This window comes from Chroicocephalus ridibundus, chromosome 5 (genome assembly GCF_963924245.1).
Source record: "Chroicocephalus ridibundus chromosome 5, bChrRid1.1, whole genome shotgun sequence".
NCBI classification, from domain to species: Eukaryota; Metazoa; Chordata; class Aves; order Charadriiformes; family Laridae; genus Chroicocephalus; species Chroicocephalus ridibundus.
The window spans coordinates 68,454,219-68,479,640 of NC_086288.1; the positions used below are offsets into that span (position 1 = coordinate 68,454,219).

At 39.5% G+C, this 25,422-nt stretch overlaps 2 protein-coding genes across 4 annotated transcripts in view; both read left to right on the plus strand.

Moving 5' to 3' along the window:
• The first annotated feature begins 599 nt into the window (after positions 1-599).
• Positions 600-12,893, plus strand: TMEM33 (transmembrane protein 33). The gene is made up of 7 exons (XM_063336444.1): positions 600-815; positions 1,982-2,076; positions 2,489-2,676; positions 3,624-3,691; positions 4,396-4,529; positions 6,436-6,519; positions 7,860-12,893. Exons 1-7 carry the CDS (start codon positions 759-761, stop codon positions 7,987-7,989), a joined length of 756 nt encoding a protein of 251 aa, XP_063192514.1. The 5' UTR covers positions 600-758; the 3' UTR covers positions 7,990-12,893.
• Positions 12,894-20,112: 7,219 nt separating this feature from the next.
• Positions 20,113-25,422, plus strand: part of SLC30A9 (solute carrier family 30 member 9) — a 39,055-nt gene continuing 33,745 nt past the window's right edge. For all 3 annotated transcript variants that reach the window (XR_010071290.1, XM_063336441.1, XM_063336443.1), the window contains exons 1-2: positions 20,113-20,245; positions 21,939-22,115. Coding sequence is in view for 2 of the 3 variants with exons in the window: in XM_063336441.1 (XP_063192511.1) it covers positions 20,149-20,245; positions 21,939-22,115 (274 nt within the window). In the remaining variant the exon portion in view is untranslated. The remainder of the gene's footprint in view (positions 20,246-21,938; positions 22,116-25,422) is intronic.

The following is a 25,422-nucleotide window of genomic DNA, read 5'->3' on the forward strand; positions in this document are numbered from 1 at the left end:
GTAGAGAGCGAGAAGGTCTCCCCTCAGCCTCCTTTTCTCCAGGCTGAACACCCCCAGCTCCCTCAGCCGCTCCTCATAAGGCTTGTGCTCCAGACCCCTCACCAGCTTCGTTGCCCTTCTCTGGACACGCTCCAGCACCTCAGTATCCCTGCCGTAGCGAGCTTGATGGGGTTTTGTACATATTGCATATATTTATTTATTTTTTTTTAATTATTGTTAATATTTCATTCGAAGTAGCTTAGTTTCTTCTAAACCTCTTTCCCTCTCTACCCCCTCTGCGGGAGCGAGGCCAGAGACCACCCTTTCAGTGGCCTCTGGGTGCCCAGCCCAGCCCAACCCACCCCACCACAGGAACCAGCAACACACGGTCACAGCGCCATCATTTGCACATCACGTCATTCTTGTGTGACGTCACCATTCTACCGCAGCACCGGGGAAGCGGCGGAGGCACCGTGACCGTTATCACCCCCGGTGACATCACTGACGAGCCTCATGATGTCACTCCTCCTGCCGCGCGCGTAGCCCCCCTCCAGAGAGTGCCACCGCCCAACGAGGTCTCGTGACGTCACCGTGACGTCGCCGGGCCTACATTGCCCGGCAGGCCGCAACGGAAGTGACGTCGGGTTGTATCCGGGCAGCGCGAGGCTGTGGCGGCGGTGCTTTGCCGTTTGCGGCGCTTGTGGTGGGTCGCGGCCGGGCCCTCGGGAGGCGGCGGCGGCGGCCCGAGCTGAGGCGCTTCTCTCCCCGCAGGTGCGGCCATGGCGGACTCCACGCAGAACGGGCCCATGCAAGGCGGGGCCGGCGGCGGAGCCGTGGTAAGGAAGCCCGCGGCGGCGGCGGCGGCGGCGGCGGCGGTGGTGGAGGTGGGGAGCAGGCCGCGGCGGCGGCCCGGGTGAGGGCGGGGTGTGAGTGTGCCGGGCCGGCCGCCCCGCTCCTCCGGGGTCCCGCTGGAACGGCGGGGCGCGGCGGGACGGGACGGGACGGCCGCTTGCCCGGGCGCCGGCAGGGGGAAGCGGCGCCTCCACTTTCGGGTTGAAAACGTGCCTTTCCTGCGCCGCCGCTCCTGGAAGTGTCGCGGTCGGAACTAATTCCGCGCGGCGGCAGCTATGTGTCTGTATCGTGCAAGTCAGTCAGTAGGTCGCGATATGAAGACCCTCGCAGGTTACTTAGGTTAATTTCCGGTCACTTTCATAAAAAGGACCTAGAAACACAGAGGAAAAGAGCAGTCTTCAAAAGCTGGTTCAAATTCGTAAAAAACTTAAAAGTTTGAGCTCTTCCTGGTGAAAAGAAGCTGATGTTTGGATTCTTAGGTACCTAATAGCCAAAAAAAAAAAAAAAAGCTGTGTTTCATTAGGGCCTTTCTGATACGGGGAGTGTATCAGGTATGAAGAGGGCTGTGGCAAAGGAGAGCTCATCAACAGGAGAGGTGCCAGATTACCGTTAAATGCTTTTTTTTCTTTTTTGAGGCCAAGAATATGTAGTCCAAAATGGTGCTACTTTCCTTATGGTGTAGTTATGCTAACTTTACCTGACTCCTCCTTTCCCCACCCTTCCATAAGAAGCATGGAGATGTAGCCCCAGGTGGGTGAAGTGTATTCTAAAAGGAAGCTTGAAGCAATGGATGCAAAGGTCAGGTCTAAAGACCTCGCATAATACATTTTGAAGCTGGCTGTTTTGTGAGGTTGGTTTGTTTAGAAAAGCTACCTCCATGCAAGATCTTACCTCTATATTTCTTGTAAAGTACAAAGGAACCTTTTGATTCTGAGGCACTCTAGCTATTTTTGATCTGGTTAGTAAGTTTGTGTGGGTCAAACTTCATACAGAACAAAAGCATGCTCTTTGCTTCAAGCTATAATTTGCTTCTATTCAAAGTTGGAGACAGAGTTGCAATTTAATATAGAAGGGAAGAATGTTCATTGTTTGCAAATATTAAGATACCAACTTCTGTGGGGGTTGGGTTTTTCCTTTTCTTCTAATGTAGCAATTTCTGATGGCTAACAAGTTGGATACAGCAATGTGGATTTCCCGCTTATTCACGGTTTACTGCTCAGCTTTATTTGTCCTGCCTCTTCTAGGGTATGTATTATAATATTGCACAATTGCATGAAAATTTATGAAGTAACTACGCTCCCTTTTCATAGAGATGTTTTTCATGTAAGGGTAAATTTCCACTTGTCAGAACAGTCTCTAGATTTTTAGATTGGTTTAAAACACTTCTAGGTGTGTTTGGAAAACGTGTTTAGCAACTCAAGTGGCAAATGTACGTTTTAACGTGTAGTTATGAAGTAATATATTGAGGAGCTTTACCTTTGGCAGTAAGTCAGTATTTCCAGTTTTTGAGTTGTATTTTGGTAATAGTGCTTATGTACAATAATAGAAATACTTCAGGTATTGTGCGATGCACAGGTTGTGATGCAATTCTCAAGGGTGGAAAACGTCTGAGCAGGGGCTTGGTTCGTATGGTAACGTCTCCTCTGATGATTTGCAGGTTGCATGAAGCAGCAAGCTTTTATCAGCGTGCCTTGCTGGCAAATGCTCTTACTAGTGCCCTCCGACTACACCAAAGGCTACCGCACTTCCAGCTGAGCAGGGCCTTTCTGGCCCAGGCTTTGCTGGAGGACAGCTGCCACTACCTGCTGTACTCTCTCATCTTTGTGAATTCCTACCCTGTTACAAGTATCCTTTACTTGTGTCATCCTGGTAATGTTTTTACGTATCTTCAAAACTTACTTCTTCTCATCACTTGTGATGTGAAAAACTAGTTTAAACTAGAATATGTTTGCTATTCACAGAACATACTCTATGTAAAATAGGAGAGGCTTATGTTGATTGATCCATATTCAGGTTAATCACTTCTATAACTAGTGCGCTGCAGTCTCTGGCTACTTAGATTTTCTTTTCCTGAGACTTATGTTTGGTGGATTTTATGACCAGCCTCAAGTGATACTTTGAAAAGTTGGTAACTTTCATTTATTACTAGTACATGGTTTATATTATTCCTCACCGTAAGTAGGACATATATCATGTAGAGAGACAATTATTCAGTAGTAGCTTTTTCGGATAAGTTTTTAAACAGATAAAATCTGCAAAAAAGACTTACTCCTGTGGCTTGTCACAGGTGACATGTAAGAACTGATTTTTTCTTTGTGCCACTTTCTATGTATGCTTAATAGCTTACTCTTAAAATCTTTCTGTCAGAGGAATGTCTACATTCTTGCGCTCTGAATGGCTGGCAACTGCATGTTCTTTGGTAAAGAAATGCATTTCGTATCATCTCTTAATAAAAATATTATGACTACATATTTTAAGTAGTAACCTCATGTGTGCCTTTCGTGCAGAAAGAATGCGTTTCAGCAGAAATGCACTGGTGTGTAATGCTGTATGCAGTACTTCTGCATACGCCCACATTTTGAAGTTAATAAAAATGCATAGTGAAGAGGTGTAAGAAGCAAAGGAAGAGCTATAAATATGGATGTTATACATATACACACCTTAATCCAGTCTAGGTCGTTCCAGCCAACGTCTTGCAAAGAGACATCATGCTATGACTTGTGTGTTAGCATAACATCATGGAGAAATGAAGCACTTGTGCAGGCTATAGTTTTCCTTAGTGCTTGTTTCAGTGAGTATTTTTCCAGTTCTGCTGTTCTCTTTGCTTCATGCTGCCACATATACAATGAAGGTTCTTGATGTAAGTATGATATGATGTATGATATGATTATTACTGTTGGTATTCTTGGGGTTTATAAACAGATTGGAGTTGCAGCTGTGGTTTCCTTTAGCTACATTGGAGGAGTTAGAGTGAAATTGTAGTATGGAATCTCGGCACAGAGAATCTGAGAAGTCTTTTTTGGGGTTGGATTCCCCCCATCCCCTTCTGTTACGATTCAATGATACGTTGGAGTTGACACTAATTCTTTTTCTTCAAATGCTGTTCTTTGAAGGAAGAAAAAGCTATGTAACAGTTAAGTTGAAACTTAAGACGTGTCTTTTCAAGCTAGACCCTAGCCTGTGAAATTTAATGTTCTATTTCAGTAGTAAAATAACAAACTGCAGCATGAGGTTCCAGTTGGACCTGCTGCTCAATGAACTGCCTTGTGCAGCTCAATGTAACTCCAGCCTTTGGTGTTTCTAACTGTGCTATCTTGCTACCGTAGGTGCTTCCTCCTAGTGGACAGACTAAGGCTTGTTGAACCTAAAATGGGTGGGTGAGGGAATTGCAACACCTCATGTTTTTAATTGAACTCTATGTAATTATGGAGTTCCAAGCTTCCGGTAGTTTTCTTTGAGATACTAATTTCAATACCTTTAAAGAATCTCGTGTTAAAATGCTGAAATGAATTGTAAATGATAATTGTTAGTATTTTGATTTCTTTGTGCTTTTCTTCTCTAAAGGCACGGAGTTCAAATAGCCTGCCCTTTCTGAGAAATCTTTTAGAGAAACTGAATGCTAATCAACAGAATATTCTAAAATTCATTGCTTGCAATGAAATTTTCCTGATGCCAGCTACGGTCTTTATGCTCTTCAGGTAAGAATTGCCATAAATATTTTCAGAATTAGAAACTTTCTACACAAGATTACTTTTTGCAGTTGAGTTTTCTGTGGGTCACATATCTCCATTTGTATGGTTCTGGCTGACCAAGGCTTTGACTTAGAGTTAAAATTTATGTGATTCCTAGACTTCTCAAGTTGGTGCATCATGACATCAAAAAGCATTCACTCTGATATAACTTTAAGCACCAAAAAACCCTTCCCTTTTGTAGCACGGGTGACATTGTTGGGTCATATAAGAGTGTTTCAGGTCAGTAACTTGCGTTCTCCTACAGCATTCAGTAAGTTTAATTTTGGTCAGTGTAATAGAATATTAAGTGCTTCAGCTTCACTGAAAGTGAACTCTTACTTTTGACTATTAGATTCCAGAAATGTAAGTGGCATGAAATTTCATTGTGCTAAAAGTGTGCAAGCAGGGGTAGGTTATGTCCTCTCCTGTGTTACTTCTGACCAGTGACCCTTGTCTCTTTATTGATTCCATTTGGTTTTGCCTGCTGTGCAGCCCGTTGAATTCATTTTCGGGATCTTGAGCATACACATGTTGGAGTCCTACTGAAGTCATATAGGCATAATGACCTGCCAGTCAACTGAAGTTTGGGTCATCACCTTTTAATATTTGGAGGGGGAATAACACCCTTTGTTCTATACAAGTCATAGCACAGTGAGAGGATTTGTCTTGAGTGGCCTCACAGACAGCAGAAGAGAGGCTTTATCTTCTTGGAAGTTGATAGAATGCATGATTTGTCTTTATCTTTTGATGTGTCAGCTGAACACTTGAATGCTTCAGCCCTGAAGGATTCAGTTTCATTTACGGCTGTTTACTAACTGACAGATACACTCTGTATCCAGTATCCAAAACTTTAAAGTGCTTTAAACTTCTCTTTAGGAGAAATCTTTTTTCCTGTCTCTCTATGGAGAATTTATGTGAAGTGTTCTTATTTGATATGCCAACTAGTAGATACTGAAGCTTATAGAAGATGATATAACTTAAAAAACTGTATAATGGTTAAACACACCTATTGTGAGAATTTATTCTTTAACTGTTTTAGAATATTAAATTGCTTGTAAATACTGTACAGGTGCAAGATTTCTTCTTTTCCCCCTCCTGTAGCTCACTCTTCTTCCCACTTTGTATTTTTCCTTCTGGGTAAGGATATTGCTTGTACTTGAAGGAGCTCTAGTTACTGGAACTGTCACATTCAACTTCAGACAGAGCTTTTTAATATTGTGCTATATAAAGAAGCTTCAGTCATTAAAATTAAACTCATGGTATTTCTGTGTTTTGCTATGTATGGTTTGTATGCTGCCTTCTTACTATTTTACAGCACCGTCATGTGGAACAGCAGCTTTGTAAAGTATCAAAGCCTAATTTCAGTTACACTGAAATAGTCGGGTATCAGCTTGGCATTAATATCTCAACACATCTGTAATAGTTTTCAGTGTGTTCTGAGAAGATACTAGAAAGATGGTCCAGATAATCAAAGTGCTACAGTTAGAGCTGAAAAAGCGTGCTGCAACCGGACCATTTATGTCAGCCAGTGACTGTGTTTTACCAGCAGTTCTTAATACTGAACAGGCGTCCACCATTGCTTCTGTGATTCTTTGTCCACCACCAAAACTGAAGCATATAAAAAAACTTGATAAATATAACAAGAACAACATTTCTTTAACTGCTTCATTGAGCAGTTTTATTCTATAAGTTTCTGCTTTCGTAATTGTATGGTTATGTACTTTTTTTGTCAGATCTAGATTATCTGAAACAATGCGACCCTAGTCTAGCTTTTTTTGACCCTAAGTAGTTTGGTTGCTTTTATTAGGAAAAGTCCTGGGTTTTGAGGTGTTTTTTGGTCAGTATTAAGATCTACTTCTCTATTCTCTTTCAGTGGACAAGGGAGTCTGCTCCAGCCATTCATTTACTATAGATTTCTTACATTACGCTACTCTTCTCGGCGAAATCCATACTGTCGGTAAGTACTAAATTGATTTCGGAAGTTAATGTTTAACTGCATAGTGTCTAGGCTTCAGAAATTTTTCATTGTAAAATGAATGTGCAACTCATAATACTAAATCTGCAAATGGTAATTATAGAATGTGGAATACACCTGGATGCTAAAAAAAAAAGCTGGTTCAAGGTTACATCTATTTCACGTGACTGAACTTTTCTGCAATGTACCACCATCCTTGAATGGGAGCTTTCAGAACATGCTTGCATAATTAAAACTATGCTTTGGGAGAAGAAAGTCTTTTTAATTGTTCTGCAACCATTTTCCAGAAAGATATCCTTATTTTTAGATTCTAGGTCTATTTGAGGCTAAGTCTATACATGAACAGGCGCTTATGAACTTGTGTAATGTTGACAGAAAAAAATCTTTGGATGATTTTAAAACATGTTCATTACCTCCTTTAGTTAAATTCATAAGTCAGGTTAATTATAATTGAAACAGCCTTATTGATTTTGTTTGAAAGTTGGTCACGCCAATATTATTGCTTTAAACTTTGAAACTATAAATATTTCTGTGAGGATTTGCTCAGGTCACTGTTTTTTATGACAAACATTGCATAGCATAAGACTTTGTGAACGTAATTGCCAGTCTGATGACTACTCTAATAGAAAAGGGTATGCTAAAGTACCAAGGAAGCGGCTTTGGCTGCTATGGTATGCAAAGACAGGTCTGAGAATCGTAAACTTAATTTCCTCCCGTTCCCTGCTATTTTGTAAGAAATAAATTGTTTCATCTTACTATTTTTTGGTAATGAAAAAAATATCTCTGAAGGCACTCTACTAGTTTGGTAAAAATAATTTAAGTTGTACAATACTCAAACTAGTTCTATTGAAAGTTATATTATCCAAGATGTTCTGCTCGCATTTATGTAGTTTGAAGGGAAACTGGTGGTGTGGCGTTTATTTCTCATGTCTGTCTTCTAATAGTTGCTTCTAGAGTGCAGGGTTCTTGCAATCTGGCAAGAAGCAGCACAAACACACAATTACCTCCCAACTCCTTACGCTATTTCTGATAAAGCGTTATTTTCTTTTTTTTGAATAGTGGGGTTTTTCTTTTGCTTGAAGGTGTAATTTTTCAGCTGTCTTTATATGTGTCCTTGGCTGGAAGCTGCTGAATTAAAGTTAATTCAAATGTTAATGCTTAAAGGACAAGAATTCTGAAGCTCTTGGAAGATACTGAGTTGATCTAAAGATCGTGTGTGGGGTGTTGAGAAAAGAAGTGAAGGAAGAAGATAGATTTAGATGATACTTACTTCTGATAAATGCTGTAGGATTTTAAAACACTCTTTAAATCTGATTTTTCAGGACTCTCTTCACCGAGCTGAGGATTGTTGTTGAACACTTAATAATGAAGCCCTCGTGCCCTGTTTTTGTAAGAAGACTATGCCTCAGCAGCATTTCCTTTATAAGCAGATTAGCACCAACTGTTGCATAGCCAAATTTCAGGCACTTGTGTTTTGTGAACATTATGAGCAGCTGGCACTGCTGCTGATGATTTTGCTTTTCTTGGAGATAATATGAAATTTAGCATATCAAAAGCAAGTCATGGAAACTTAAAATTACTATGCTGTATTGCTAATTGGTGGAAAAAAAAAAGTCACTGCATCCTATCCAAAACATGCCCAGTCATACAGAATTGGTTGGGTTTTGTTTGGTTGGTTTTTGTTTTGTGTTGTTTTGGTTTTTTTTTAAGCAATCAAGGATTGTTTGAGGTTCATTAAAACTTTTAAGAAGTCTGTGCTCCGTAGGTTTAGGAATTTGAACTATAGCTACTGTAGGATGTCTCCAGTGGATAGGAGTTGATACACATACCTATGCAGTACGTTCTGGACAGTATTCTTCTGCTTACTAAAAGTATCTGTAGAAGCATTTTGTGTAAATTACTATGCTCAATGTAAAAATATGTCCCACTTCAAATTTAACAAGAGGGACTAAAATCTATCAAGCTGGCATAGTTAACACATTTTCTGAAGGAGAGGCTTTTTTTATTAATACTGCTTAAAAAGAACTCTTCCAACTTTCTACCTTGTGACATAGTCTTACATTATGCTGTTGGGAGAAATCTCAAGGCTCCAATCACGGAAAACTCTGTGCAGTTATCTTGTCATAACAAGATGTTTTACCAAGCCAAATTGCTGACCTGTAGGCTTTTCAGACAAAGATGCAGTGCTTAAACTTTTAACCATCTCTTAAGTGAACTAATCAATGTAAACGAAGTAACTTTTGCAGAATCATTGCAGATTTTTTTTCTTGTGTCTACACAAATGTGGGACTGCAGTAATTCAAGCATGTCAGCTTTTTAGAAAATTAATCTGTAGCTAGCTCTGGTATAAATTGTTCTTCCAGTTTCTGAGACTCTCATTGTGATGGGGAATTCGCTTAAAGGATTGCACCTGTTTAGGCAGCTTCTGAAACAAATGGGTGTAGGATATTTCTGGCATAAATCCATCTGATGGCTGATCTGAAGCCAGTGCCATGACTACAGAAGTGAATATTCAATTGAGTGCTGATTATGCATTCACCCAGCAGCTAAAAGGTAGGTCGTGGAAAAAGAATATCATGTCTGAACACAACTTCTTTCCATAAATTCAAGGCAAAGTATTTGCCTGATCTTGTGTAATTAAATGTACTGCATAAATTCTAACTGCATAAAATTAAATGGGTTTCATTGGCCTTTTGTAAACTTCTGTAGCACTGTACTTAACTATTCTTCCTTGGTCAGAGAAGTCTTATGTGAAACATTTTCAAAAACAGTCTTGAAGCAAAATTATTTTCCTGTAACTATTGAGTTACCTTATTTGTGATGTGGATATCATTCAGACTTTCCAGTTGTATTAGTCTGTTAGATCAGAGCCATGTATTTATATACTTACTTAATTTTTTGCTCAACCTCTTGGTACTGATGAACCAGTTGATAATTGAATATGGTATTCTTTGACTACTTGTCTTGCTCTCCGAACATGATTAGCTATTTATAGAACACTTGCACACTGCAGAAGCAACTGCATGCAGTAATGCTCTACAGCTGCTAAAGACTTGAACGAGATTCACTATATGTATATCCTGTAATTTGAGGATTTTATAAAAACTAAAATTTCTACTGCAATAAAGGAGTGTTAAATGTAATTCACTAGGCTCTTTAAGCTTATTTTCTCTCTAACAGAACATACTGATGCTTGAACCTGGAAGTTGAGCAGAACGCTGTCCTGTGCGTATGTGTGCATGTTCTTATATTCCCACTGCTGCTTCTGAATTGGGACGTAATGTCTCGTGCATTTCTAAGTTGTTTTATGGGGAAGTTTTACCTTGCATAGTGCAAAAATTTATAACTCTTTTCTTCAAAATTTAACGTAAGAGTAAGCAGCACTGCAACAGTGGTATCTAATCAGAGCAGAAATCTCAACCTAATTCTTGCCATTTCAGCACTGTTCTAGACCCTCTTGCAAGTTATATGGTATATTTGTCGAGTGGTGATATCAGACTGTGTTCAGCTCTTTGCACCACTGTGATCTAAAAATTAATTTGGTCATCTAAGGTGGTCCCCCATACTGGGACTGGAAGGCAATAAATACTTCAGTAATTCATGTAAGCAAAACAGTGTGTTACTTCTGAGTAAATTCTTGTGGTCTAAGACTGCTGTTATGGGTGCAGTCTGCTGTTCCTTTAATTGTATGCTGTTATTACATTAGAGAAGGGTCTAAATTGGATCTGATGTATTGCAACTGTAACTGAAGTATGGTGAGTCTCAAGATCTAACTCTATGAATGGATGAGGAAGACTAGACAGAATAAGTAAATGAGATTTCAGTAAGTAGAGAGTTGAAGGACAGTGCCATGAAGTAGAGCTTATATGTGGATATGGAATTTCTTGTTAACTTTTTTATTAAGTCTTAAAAATGCATCAAGAGGAGGAAGATCTTTCATAAATGGGATTTGATTTGGCTAGTGGCATATTCTTGGCTTTGCAAGGAGTTGCTTGACAAATGAGGCCTGGATTTTGCTTGTGGCCTGGTAAAACTTACCTTTCTGACGTGCCAAAAAACATGAAACAATGGGAAAGAATGACTTTCAAGCAAAATAAGTGGGGCGTCTCACCTGTGCTCTGCATTAACTTTGATTTTTACTGTAGCTGCCTAAGTGATAGCACCGAGTTTCCTCAGTGCTGGCAGAAACATTCTGTCCTTGTGCCCGCTTCCTTACCGCAGTTTGTGACTGTTTCTATACTAATGATTAAATTAAAAACATGAAATGCTGGCTGTGTCCTGATAGCTTGAGATTTTTCTGGTTAAAAGAACTATATGTTCATGCTGCTATGCTTTCAACAGCTAGTTGTGATGCAGAGGCTGTAAAAGAATTCCGTGGTAATAAAGCGACTTCTGCAACTGACCATAAAATCCCTGCCAACCCCAAACGTGAAGCAGAGGAGTTCTTGTCCTGCTGAAAGGTTGCCTACTTATTGTGGTAATTGTTTCCACTGGTATAAATCACACCGGTAACTGTTTTTATCGTCTTAGCTTTTGTAAATTAAAGTGCTGTTTTGTAAATTCTGTGGGTAGACCTACCCCTTGCTGTGCACAAGCTTGCTGTAGGAGTGATGCTCCAGCGTAAGACTTGTCTGTTCTCTCTTGTAGATAAATAAAACATCAGGGCCCACTGGGTCTGTTGGAGCAGCTGATGCCAGCTGGGATTTCTTGCACACAAAGTAATTCACTAGTGCATCCATCCTTTCCTTTATTGTCTCTTATTTAATTTTATACTTTTACTGTCATTTTTTTGGCTGTCAGTTTTGTTTTGCTCCCTTCTTTGATGGATGTTCAAGGGGAACAATATCTGTTAATATTTTAAGTTACACATTTTAAGGATTTTTTTTTTTAGTATATTATAATTATGAGCCACTATTTGTTCCAACATTTTTTGAGCTGCTAACTATATATGTGATAGTACTGTCCAAAGAAATAATGTAGATGGTTCTTTTGTACAGTCTGTGTTGGACCTTTTTATCGTTAGGCCTGGTATTGCAACATCTGCTGTATAGATCCCTCGTTAATTAAGGAAGTACAGTTCTTGCCCATTTTCCAGACAGGAACTGAGGCACGGAAGAAAAGACCACTCGCCTGAGGCAATGTAAGAGCTCTGGCAGAGCAGGAAAAAGAAAAGAAAGTTGGAGAAGTGTCTGGGGGGAACTGTGATTTATTTCTATGCCACGCATGACTACTTGGTCCCGTTTCCAAAATGTTACTAACTGCTGCTTAAACGGTTTCAAAAAGCACTGTACCTTACGGTGCTCACATTAAGAGTAGCAAAGACCATTGAGCCAGAACAGCATGTTCTTTTAAAGTGGCGTAAAAAATTTATTCCCATGTGCAAGAGCTAGGTATGGCCCCTGGTATCATTGTCTTTCTGGTGAGGAAAAATAATGCAACAGAATAAGACTGCAAACACTTACATGCTAGATGTTAGTAGGATATGCTGATCTGTTGTAATTATCTATAATTTTTAATTGCTGCAGTGCAAGTATTTGTGGTTAAACTATACACATGGAATTGGTATCTTTGTACTATAACTCTTATTGTGCTATAATGTTCTTAAAATCACAGGAAGAGTCAGGCCTTGCTGTTTTAAATCGCCTTTTAAGGATGGAACCTTAAGCAATCCTTTATTTGAAAGATGCATTATCAGTATGGATAATGTAATTGAATTTAATCTTAAATGTGGATTCAAAAATATCTTTTTCATAGAATGTCAGCATTACTTATTAACTTTTCTTCAGAAGCTAGCTGTGTGATAACAGCAGATACTGTGCAGGTAAGGGGGTTTCATTGCTTAGTTCTGTGCCATCCAGATGGTACAAACTTCTAAAATGAATTGAAAAATTCATCTTTTACTTGTATTCAAGGACTGAGGCACAAAATGCTAATGTAAGGGCTCAGAGGGGAAATATAGTTCCCCTGCATATTTGAGAAAATGTGAAGCCCTTTCAAGAAAATCTAATAAACATAATAATCACAGGCTGCTGACACTAAGGAAAAAGCACCTCATTCGCTCTTTCTTTTATGCAGCGATTTACTGGTCCCTGCTGATTTTCAAATTGGATCACTGCAGTAAATTATCCATGCCAGTACCTGTGAAAGAAAGCACTGGGATCCATATTTGTTTAGTGCTGTGCTTAAATCAGCAAGAATGATAAATTTGATGGTATGAAATTGGAAATATCAAGGGCTTTTCTCAGTGAGCGAGCAAGTATCTCCATTTGTAATTTATTGTGACCCTTTTTCACTGTATGTGCTTTGTATGTCAAATATTTATTTTGAAACAAATTAAATTGTTTTCTGTATTGATACAGCTATGGTTTTGTGGATGTTCTTGAAATCAAATTCTAGGGTTTTTTTTTTTCTGGATTTAAAGTATTACCAATGTTGTGTTGCAAAACGGTGCTTGTTGTTCAAGTTCAAACCTCCAAGTTTGAGTTACTGACCAACAGCTTTCCATGTTAAATGTTCTAGGTACGTGTTGCGTGTTGTGGTTTTTTTTTGTTTTGTTTTTTGTGTGTTTAGCCCAGAATGCAGTGACGTGCTGCAGATTCTCATTTGAGTTTTCTAGAGGAAAAAGGAAGATCAAGCTGTATATCAAAACCAAAAAAAGCTGATGCCTATCTTTAAGTCATTGGAGCCATTCTGCTTTACACCTGGCATAGGTAACACCAAGTCCTGTGGAAAAAAAATTACTACGTGCTTAGTTTACTGACACATTTTCAGTGCAAGTGTTAACAGAGAAAGTTAATTACACCTGTGTTTTGGCAGGAGTCTTGTCCCTTTAATCTTAAAATAGGTTGCTTTGTGACTATGATCACATCCCACTAACTAAATAAGTGCCACTGCCAAACTAAAAGTGAGTCGTAGCTAGCATGTGATTACTTAGAATTTTTATCGGTGTAATAATTTGTTTAGCAACTAATGAGCAAAATCATAAACTAGTGTTGTTAATAATGTGACCCTATGTTATCGTCCTCTTGTGGGCCAGGCTTAGCTCATTTGGGAGGGCATGTTAAATAGCTGACTTCTGTTCAACCCCAGCACCAGTCAGAAGGGCTTTATTCTACCACAGCTGGCTACCACCGTATAGCTGTGGTTTTGTAGAAGCAGTGGTGTGGATTGTATTCTCAGGAGCCGTGAAAGACCTTGCTCCTAAGAGAAAGCAATGGTTAATTTGAGTTCATCTCCCTTTATCCCAGTTTCCATGCGCCTGACCATGATACTTTGCTTGTGAGGCCAGTGAGGTGTTACAGCAGTCCAGGGCCCTGCCTGGGTGAGGAAACTGGTTTCCTTGAGAACAAGTGCAGATCATGGTATTTTCATTTGCCGTGCGTGTTCCTATGAATGTTCACTCAGGCACTTCTGCCAACATGAAGAGCAAGAGTATGTTGGGTAAAGATGGTGCATCACTTGGGTGAGGTATTTCACAGGAAAATTAAGCTGAAAATCAGAAGTTATAAAGGTGCAGGGCTAGATTATCTGCAAGGATTAAACCAATGTCACCTATAGTTTTCGCTAAGGTAGAAATGTAATACAAGAAGGAAGAATGGGGAGAAAAACGATGAGAACGCAGAAGAATTCAGCTCATAAAAAGAGGTATGGAAATCCTACTGGGTGCTCTTTTGCTTTCACAAATCCCAATTCACCATTTGTGGGTTTATGCCATCGGTATCCTCTGGATAGTACTTAATTTTTCTATCCTAAATTATTTCTAATTTAGTCTCTATTACTATTGGAATAACATTCAGATGCTGCCACATTGTACAAGAGCTCACAGGCTGATCTGGGTTTACTTAAAATGGAAAACAGCGGCAGTGGAATTATCTGTTCTTGTCCATTATGTTTGAAACTCCTGTAGTGGATAAGTAGAGAAATAAGCACTATGGTCTATATTGCTACTAGACTTCTTGGCTTTTTTATTTTTTAAGCTTTTCTCTTTCCGTGTTGCTTTGCTACATTTTTATATTGGCTATCTAGGGGAAGATACCATATGTGTGACTGTATGGGGTTTTGTCCTGATGTATGTTTGCTTCTGTGTGCACACAGACACATACAGAACATGATATTTGTAATGTAGCATTTCAGCATTTTTTGATTTTTTTTTTTTATCTAGAAAATCTGACCAAACAGTGTTTTAAGGTGACAGATGTTTGCCTATTACAATCCCTGTCAACATTCTGCTATAGTACCTTCAGTTAGGTTCTGACTAAAGCACAACAAAAAACATTGTGAATCCTCTCAGTGATAAAGTTTAAATCAAAGCCATTATTAGCAAGGGTTTTTTTTTTTTGGTAATGGCAGATGGACATATGAAGTTGACTTTCTGAATTCTTATGTGTCCACTGGCATTTTGTCAGTTGTATAACTATAATACAGAGAAATACTGAAACCTTAGAAACTACATTAGCATCAAACATTAGTTCAGTGTGTGTTTGGGCATCCCGTGGTTCTATTCACATTTCTAATTCTCTCGGGTCTTTTTAATGTCACTCTGAGTCAGAGGTAAGCAAGACATTTGCTTGCATCAATGTATATGTGCTGTGGATTGATATATGTATATTTACAGTAGCAGAGAGATGACTAAATAAACCACGTAATATCTTGAGGGTTTTCTGCCATTTGGATACGTTAATACACTTTGCTCTTGCTGATTAAAAAGCATCTTTCTGCCCTCTGCCAGCCTTCTCTGTTTGTTGTGCCTTACACAGTTGTAAGGGAAATAGTTTTTTAAAAAAATTCTTGCACTGCATAGGTACTTCTAATATCCTGCCTTTACACACTTCAAAAGTACTAGTGAAGCTCATTTCACATTCTTGTAAATTTTTTTTTTCTTACAAGCAAAAGAATCATGCTGCTTTTAAACTGGTCCTTGATTAGTTCAAGTAAGAGACTGTAGGACTGGAGGAGTAGCAGGAGACTAGACCTGTTCCTTACTCAAAGGCTGGAAACTTTATTTGATGATACGATTTGGTCATTTGAAATGAAATGGAATTCTTTTTCCATGTGCTACTTTTATTCAAACCACTGACCTCTAGTGGCTCATTTGCAACCACGAAGCAAAACATTTTAGAAATTTAATGCGCTTCTCCTGCATCTGTTGGCTACAGGAAAGTCTTTTCCCCTTTATATTTCCCAGGAGAATAACATCTCTTCACGAGTTATTGTATTTTGGCTTTGCAAGTATCTCTCTGCCATATGCATTAGAGAGGAGATCAAAAGACAGCCAGATTTAAGGTTAAGGCTTCTTTAAAGAAGTACTCAGAAGACCAAATGTTTGTTGTGATTGTTGGGAAGCTAGCAGACCCTACGATCTGTGAGAGCATCCCATAATAAACATCTTAAAACATTTATTGTCAAATCCTTGCGGTCATATATTAGCAGAATCATGATTCCTTTTTGCTTAGGATGTCGCTGCTTTACACTTGAAGTCTTTCCTACATGTGTGGGATTATTGAGCCAGTAACAGTAATATTTTCATGTTTTTCCTGCATAACCATAAAGCACACGTTTCTGGATATACGTTGTGTGAATCTTTCCCTTATCCCTAATTTGATCGTAGCTGCATATGTCCCAGGATAACAGCCACTGATTTTTGATGAGATAGACAAGCGACTCTTCCTTCCCCAGGGGGAGAGCAAATACCTTAAAAATGTAATGCCTGCCTCTAGGAAAATAGAGTATTACGTAGCTAAAAAGAGTGCTGATTTGGCATGTTAAATCAGAGCCGTGCTGTTTTTTTTAAGCAAATCCTCTGATTGTTCTCATTTACCATGAAACTAAACTGGAATGTCTGCTCTAGGCCCACTCCTAATGAGCTCTAGTCCCTGTCAGGGATGCAGGGCCTGACCCGTGGAGGGCTGCATTACTGCCAAGTTCTCCTGTGTATACCAAGTGCACATGGCAATGGAGGGCTTCCAAACCATGGAGACAACTCGTGGTGCCCTGGAGTCTTCTGAGCACTAAATAAAGGGCCAAACACTATCTCTGCTTCCATGTCTGCTGTCAATCTCCAGCTCTCAAAGTTATCCCATCTCTCTCCTATCCTGATATTCCTTCCCTTCTTTGCCTGCCCCTGTTGTTTGCTCTTGCAAAACCCTTTTTCTCTTTTGGAGCCCTATTCCCCAGCTTTATCATACTCCCCTTTCAACTGATTCTGCGGTACTGATGTCAGCTCAGTCTCCCAGAGGATCTGGCATGTGTCACCTGGGTTCCCAAGGAAAGGATGTGGCTGCCAGCCTGTGCTGTAGGAGGACTGCAAGCTGCTCCAGCAGCAGCAGAAGGTCACTGGCCGCCTGGTCAACAGGGCTCGCTGAGCACTGTTGTATGCAGTTCAAGAAACTGAAGATGACTCTGCTGGTGTTCAGGTGAATGAACTGCACGTGAATAACCGAAAATACACATCCACATGCTGGAAATGAAAGATAATTTACTTCTAGTTGATGCTGATTTTTGACCCAGTGACAATGAAATAACATTTCACACACAGACCTATGTGACTCAGAGTGGTGTTATGCAGACTTCTGTAGATTCACCATTTTGTGCTTCAGAAAAGTCATTTCCCCTCATGCACCTTTCTGCCACAAAATATTTTCTCTTTTTCTGTTAATTGAAATATTTTACTTGAAAAACTTAAAAGGCTGTTTGGCATCACCAGACACTTTATGTATTAATACTTTTTTTTTAAACTATCAGTATGTATTTGCTTGGTGTTAACAACGTATATGTAGGATCATAAAAGGTACAAAATCAAAAGTCCCCTTTAAAAACCCTGCTATGCTGCATGAAAGACACGAAAGGCAGGATATTATGGGTGTCCTAAAGAGTAATTTAAACTATATTAAGTCATTGCCTCAGCGATTGCTGCTGATCTGGGAACATCGCAAGTTTCTTCCACTGTATGAATTTGAAATCTTTAATGAATTTCAGATTCAAAAATGTTCAAATTAGCTTTACACTATATCATTTTTCATATAAGGAACACTAAAATCCTTCATCATATATTAGACTTTACCTATCACAGATTTCTTGCTAGATAGTAACATTGCAGAATTTCATAATGATGTACTGCTGTAACTCGAATAATCCAGTCAGTTACTTATTTCTTTTAAATAAACAGGAATGAGGAAAAAAGTTTCCAAAGGTCTATATTTCAAACCAGTCATCTGTCTTTACTTAAAACTGCTTACAGACCAAGGAACTTTCCAAGCGTCTCTATAAAGCAGGTTCTACCCACACAGTCCCTGTTTTTCCTGAAGACCTTTATAACACAGTAAAGCAACTTAACCTTAAGTTTTTACTGACAAGGTCATATGCTTTATACAACATTCTGTCATTTTTGCAAAAGGATGCCTGAGGAAATGATTCTGATACAGTAGCCAGCCTCCCTCTTCTTAGGAGCAATATATCAAGGTCTTCATGCGATAGGTGTATGAGCAGCCTCTGTCCCCTGGCCAGAGGTTCAGATGACACAGACGCCCCTCTACAAGCATGGCATATATAAATAATCATTTTTTTATCAGGTCAGAGTTCAGCAACGTGAATGTGAATTCTAAATTTTTTTAAAGTGACTTGATTTCATGAAATACAGGCTTAAAATAGCTATTGAATAACCATTATTCACAATTAAACCTTAGGATGCAATTCCAGCTGTACTGAACAAAAATGTTACAACTCAACAAGAAACAAGATCTCACCTATTCGCTATGCCTATATGTAGTAGTCCGTGTCACAGGCAAAGGGTTGTTTAATATAGTTTGAATGTGCTGAAATACGTAAACAGTTCCCTATTGTTTAGGGTGTTTCTCCATTCATTGCTAGTGACTGATAACTAACGTTTGTGATGCTCATAAATAAGGATTTGAGATTTTTGTCTTAGGATGCCGCAGCTACATGCCATGAGGCATGGCAATTCATTATCAATTGCTTTATGTACTTGGCTGTCCCACACTGAACAGATTGTTGTTGATGCTCTTTTGCTTGTTGTCTCCTTTCTCAGGTTTCAATATTTATCAATAGAAAGGCTCATGCAGAGCCCTTAATTATGTAAATCCTGGTTCACCGCCACACTGGTGGTATCTATTCATCTGTCTATGCTATTCCAGCTTTATTATTTTCCTTCCTGTTTCATATTTATAACAACAAAACCAGACAAGGCAAATTCAGTTATTCAGCTGGATAAAAGACCATGAAATAATTTAGTAATTCCATTTGGTTTTGAATAGGAAATTATAAAACTAAAGAAAAATATCTTTAAAGTAATGCAAGAGTTAGCATCTCTTCTAGAGTATATCAGAGACTCTTCAGGAATGACAAATGTTTCAACAATTTCTATATTCTTTCAACTATCTTTATGTTGGGAAAACAAAGGGAACTCTTAACCTAATATTTCTTCTTCTTTTTTTACTGTTAAGTTCTTGACAAAATAACAAGCAGCTGACAAAATGTACACCAGCTGCATGTTAGACCCCAACTAAAACTGGTGAATTGACTCCACCTTTGCTACTTTACAACTTGCAGTGAATTTAGTATTTAACTCCATTGCTTGCGCACCTGGTACTTAATGATACAGCATCTGTTGCAATGCTCCTGATTCACCTGGTATGGCTGCGATTAGGCTATTGGGAAGACGGGTGTTAATTATTTTATGCAAGTATTTTACTTCAATCTGCCTCCATTGGGCTTCTACGAAAACTTGTATTGGCAATGCTAATCACTAGCTGGCTGGTAAAGAAGTTATGTGCCAGCAAACCTTGTTCAAAATCTAATTGGGTGTATTAAAGACAGGCACTGTAATAATTCTCCTCAGTGATCAAAGGCTTTGTGGATTATCAGGTACATTAATTATCCAAAATCCCTGCCAAGCTGACTTCTGGTGAGCTTCCATGTTCCTCACAGCGTGCAAATGAAGGCAAAGAAGCCAGAGACCGTCTGTCAGTCATGTAAACGAATACCAAAGCTATCCCGGAAAAAAATTATAAATAAAAATTATAATAATAAAAAAAAGGGGCCTAATTACATGCTTGGTCCTGATCCAGGCTGTAGGTGGGAAACGCTGAAGGAGGTGTCGCAGCAGGGCCGGGATGGGCACCAACACACAGCGCAACCCTCCGAACACAGGTCACCCTGGAGAAATAGTTGTGGGGGTTTTTTTTAATTAGATTTTGTTTCATCCGCGCTGACCCGCGAAGCACGTTTCAGGGGAGGCCTAAGGGTAGGGAAGAACATTTCCACATAAAAAAATCCTCCCAGCAGCTTTCGAGTGAAGCGTTTTAATGCCCTTACCGCGGTGAGGTGAGGCCGGCTGAGGAGAGGCGCGCGGCTGTGCGCAGGCGCGGATGAGTCAGCGGCAGTCGCGCGGATTCGCGTCGCACCCGAGGTCCCTCCGCACATCCGGGTTCCGCGGCGCCGCCCTCCCGCCTACCGCCGCCGACCGGGGCCAGCCCGGCTTGTGCTGCTGTTGCCGCCGCCGCAGCAGCTCCGGGCTTTTCCCATGCCAATCGCCGCCCTCTCGCCGGCGGCTGGCGTGCGGCGGGGAGCGGCCGGCCTCCGCCTGCGGTCGCCGCCATGATGCCGGCCCTGGCCGCCCAGCGGCGGGGCTGCCGCGGCCTCTACCGCCTGTACCTGCGGTGCCAGGCGGCGCCGCTGTCCCGGGCCTGCCACGGTGAGTCCCTCAGGGCCCGGCCCCGCCGGGAACCCACCCTCCCCTCTCCCCGGCCGAGCCTGTAGCGAAGCTGCGTTGCTGGCGTGGGGAGAAGCAGAATTTACCTTCCCAGGGGTATTTCCACGCGCCCTTCGGAGGCCTCCGGCCCTGTCAGCCCCGGTCTTACGTAAGAACGATACGTCATGCCCGTGTCGGGGGTGAAGTTAGCAATAATTCTGTGAAACGAAGCGTAGTCTTAGGGGGATTTGCGTTGGTCCGAGCGGTGAGCCCTGGCTTTCCCTTTGGGCTGCTGATCCCGTGACATTCAAATTCTGACCGGTTTTTGCCCCTCTACATGTAATCACTTACGGTTGAATTGCAGCAAAAACCGTTTTCCTTAATGGTTTCTCGTGTGTGTGGATGAGTAGGAAAAACGTCTTCTAAACATGCCGATGGAGTTTCCCTTCCTCACCTGCCCCACTGTCACCAAAGCTCAGGAACCAGCGACACAGCTCATCTTATGCCATGTGTTTGTTGTAATCGCTTGTGACTCCTAATTAGTGCGTTCACTGAGCTCTGTTGAGTTTTCAGGGCTTTTGTCGCATTAGCAATAGCTAACAGTAAATAAGAGCTTATCTGACTTTTTTTTGGTGAAATTGTTCTGTGAGGTTCAAAGCAGTGCACGTACATGGAGATGCTTCTGTACTGGAGAGGACTAAAATAGAAGAAAAGCTGTTGAGGCTTTCACAGAATAAACAGTTTTATAAAATATAATATAGTTGGGAGGTGCATTATTCATGTATGATTAGTCATACTTTGTATGACTTGATTTACCAGCACTGCTTAATTTTTATTTTTAAAATTAATTTATTCTTTTAATCGGTGCTTTCCAAAGCAGCCAGTTTGCCTGTTGCATTTCTGGTTGGAGGAGTTATATATGCTTTCTACAGAAGTGTTTGTGCTGCCTAAAAGAAACTGGTTGCTCATACAGGTTGGACTGCATGCAACTCTACTTCTGGCTAGTCTTTTGAAATTGAAGATTTGCTTACCCGCGGTGATTTCTCAGTAGGCTTTTTACGTATTTATCTTGTAGTTTGTCTGTTGCCGATGTTGTAAAATTTAAGATTCTTCTGTATAAAGTGTTTTATACAATGTTATGTGCTTTTGAATGTAATTTTTGTAGCAAGTGGCTCCTAATGTGTAATGCACCCGGTTCAGTTTTTCATAATTGGTAAGCTGTGGTTTGTACAGAGTGTACATGGAGTGAAATGAAGTGGCAACACTAGCAAATAGTTTTGTAGTGGTCTGTATTTGCTCTTTTATCAATACTTGTTTTTTAAGGATTTTGAGGGAGTATGACTAGAATGGGACTTAATGTATCAGTAAACGAGGCTTATCAGATAGCTTTTTGTTTTTCTTTGTTTTTTTTTTTTATCCCCTTAAGATCAACTAGAGGTCTTTGGAAAAAGTGCATTCTGATTGTATGGGGAAAAACCCTAATGCTAGAATGAAGTTTAAAAGTGGATGTTTAAAGGGAGGCAATGAAAGCATGTTGTGTACTCCCATATTGTGATTCCTAAATGTGGGTAAAATAAATACAGATCAATACTTAAAGCTAACTTTCCATAACAGCTGCTGATATAGCTGGACTGCTTTCCCTTTTTTTCCTTCCAAAATGGCTCCTTGAAACATCTTTTTTTCCTCCCCCTGTTAGGATGGCAAGCTTCAATGAAAAGTGGGAGTCTGTCTTACGTTATACCATGCAATCGTCTGCCGGTGCAGTTGATGAGTCAAGTGAGAGTTTATACCTCCAATGGTCAGAAAAAAGATCTTGGATCAGAAGGTACAAATGGATCAACCCCTCAAGAAACCCCGCATAAAGTTGGAACAGGTAGTACTAAGCTACAATAAAGAGTATTTATATAAACGTAAAAACTTTGTCTTTAACAATTGATAGCATTTTTCCCAATTGTGTGATATTACGGTTGCAGAATTCTTAGTCTTTGTTGCTCGTGGGCATCTATATATAAATTTCAAATGCATAAGCAGGAAGGAATGCTGAAATGGATTTCTTTGTCATTCCAGTATTTAAAAGATTTAAGTTTAATCAAATTTGAAGTGGTGATGATAAAATGTGGATGTCAGAAGGGATTAGGTAACTTAAGGGGTAAGAAATTGAATGTATTACTTGTCTTTTACCACTTTGTTTGCTTGCTTAAATTCTTCTTGTAGTATTTCAGGTTTGTTGTGTGAAATGAACTAGTGATAAAGATTGAATGAATGTGAATACTGAGCACTGTGACTTCTCCAGGTCAGGCTGTAGATGACTGGTAAAAAAGGTTGAGCTGTTTCACCTGCTAGAGCTTTCTAATTTGAGAGTTGTCAAAACTGCAGCATTCACATGAAACACTTGATATAACAGACATAACCCGACGCTCCTTGCTGTTCAATTTGATTGTCAGTCTTGTGTTAGTTAGGTGCTTGTGAAATTCAGAACTGTCTTGTCCTTGCTCCATCGCATCCTCTATTTTTTTCTGCTAAGGGTAGAACTGCACAGATGACTACTGGGCTTAAAAGATAACAAATGCTTTTTAAAATGAAAGCTCTCTTTCTGCGTGCTTTTATCTAAAACTAAGTGGTCTACTAAAGAAAATTTTCTCCTCTTCATTGTCAGGCTAGCAGGTACTCATTCTTTCTTCAGTAACTTGTAAATTCCTGAGGCTTGCAGCCGTCTTTAGGAGCTAGTAACTGCAGCCAGCTAAGAGTGTTATTTTTCTGATGTTTGGAAATACAAAAGTGGATCTTAAATATTGTTCTAAGTGTAACAGCTAGATATTGTTTCTTAAGTTTGTGATTGGATTTTAGAAGAGGATAATACTTAAGACTGTTTATGTTTCTTGGAAAATCTTGAGCTGAAGATGGTTGCTAGAGTGTGAGATTTTTGCAGAGGAATGTCTGCCTGAATACAGTGAAAGACTGTAAAGCCAGTTGTATTTGTATTTTCAGGGTTCTTAATGTGCAGTTACTGGTGTTAAAAATCAGATGTGAAGATAGTCTAGCACTATTGCTTTCGCGATTGCCTTAAGTTTATATAATTGTTGATTGTCATGAGAAGGGTCTTCCCATCTTCTCCCACCCCTATCTGATTACTCCCTCTCTTGTGCTGGCATTAATGACATTTAGGCCTGTTTTGTGAAAAATAAATTGCCGCCTTCTTTTGCAGAGCTAAGGTTCAGGTGGATCAGTAAGCTGATCTGCTCACTGTCTCTAAAATGGCTGGGAGAGACGTTGCCCTTTGTGGCAGCGTGGCCTTGAGTCCCAGTAAGCCTTGAGTGGAACGGTGCCACATGGGCACCGTCAGAGACACAACCTTTTGTTGGGAGTGGGGGGCTGTTGTATGTGAGTGTGTGCAAGATACTGTGCATAGATGAACAATCACTTTAAAGTTTGTTTTGGAATGCGCACATTATTTGCACGCTTCATATAGAGGGTGTTTTCTGAAGCCTAACAGATAGAATATTCTTATGTGCTTTGGGCATATTACTACTGTTTATTTTAAAATCATGTTTTGATAGAATTCTGAAAAGGAAATATACTACTTGTAAAGATTCCTATACTTTTCCAGTAACTTAAATATTTAGCAAATAATGGATCTCTTTTGGAGTCCATTTCTTTATCAGTAAACTTGGGAAATGCTTTTCCTGTTAATGTGATATTGAAAATATTAATGTATTTGTCTTGAAAGTTCTATCATAGCAACCTCAGCTTGTCTGAAAAACAGTAGTTGTGAATTGAAGTAGTCAATGTTCTTTTTTTCTCACTGATGCACTGTGATTTTGTCCAGTCTCTAGGCTGAGGTAGTAAACTTTAAAAGGGCAGCTGATGTGGTCTCTGTGCACAGATATAAATCGCGATATTTTTGTGCCTTTTTTTACCCTCTGAAATCTTATGATCCAATCTGATGTTAAACAGTTTTGGTGATACTTCTTTTAACAACATAAATGGTCGCTCACAGGGTTTCTGAAAAGAAACTGCTACTCAGTTTTTGCTAAGCAATTTTAGCAGAAGTTTTTTATCATGTGTATTGATAAATTGGTTGTCTGCTGTCTTAAACCAGGTAAGAAAAGAAAGGGAAGGAACAGCAAAGGATGTTTTACTTTTTTTTTTTTTTTTCCCCCCCAAGTCAAAAAATAACTGATAGGGATGACTGGTTTAGGAATGCTAGTTATTTATGGTCCAGCCTTATTTGCTCTATAGTAAGATCAGTTGCATAAACTTGTAAATGTTATTTTCCAAGAAAGTGTACTCAGATTGTTATTAGCCTTAGGCCTCAGTTGCTGTTGGGACAATAACTAATTACCTGATGGAAAGATAGTTATGTAGTCCAAGCTTCAAGAATATCTGACCTTTGAGTAATTTGAGTAGCATGTTAAGCTAGGAGTATCTCATTAATTAACACAAACCCAATTGAAAAATGTTAAATTTTAAAAAAAATCTATCACTCTCAATAAAGTTGGTTTTAATTCTGTTAATGACTGTGTTGCAAACCTCCAATGTTAGAGAGTGTTAGGGCACAAAAATGTGGGTATGTTGGTTTGTGTTAAAATCACAAGATTTTTGTTCTGATAGCTATGTCAAGATGTATGAAATAAGGATGCAATATTTCTTTGTAATTTCGAGTACTACTTCTGATTTCTAAGTAGAAATCTTACTGAAATTACTGGAATTTATTATTTTCCAAGTAGTGAGATTCACTGAACAGTACTATAAATTGTATTTTGTTGGCTTTTTATTGAGTCATATCCTCAAATTTGAAAACCCACTAAAATACTTTGTTTTCCTTCTAGCTCCAGCTTGTGCCACAAGAGTTGTGGATTTTAGTTTATCCTGTATTTTAAGGAGCTAGTTTTTTGTAAGTGAAAAATCTTCTGTCCCTTAAAACTGAATTACAGCTTGAAAGCTCTGTGAGACTTGGGTGATCAGTGGCCATAAACTGTATAGTATTCATTATATTTACTAATCTAAACTTTTGCATAAAACTGGCCCCAAACTATAAGTACACTGTTAAAATATTTTTTAAAAATTTAGGATACTTTCTGAAGTATGTTTTGAGTTGGTACTCTTCTGCAAGCTTCTAGGAGTTTATTGATCAATGCTATATTAAATGTCTTGTTTTTTTAATTTTTCTTACTATTTCT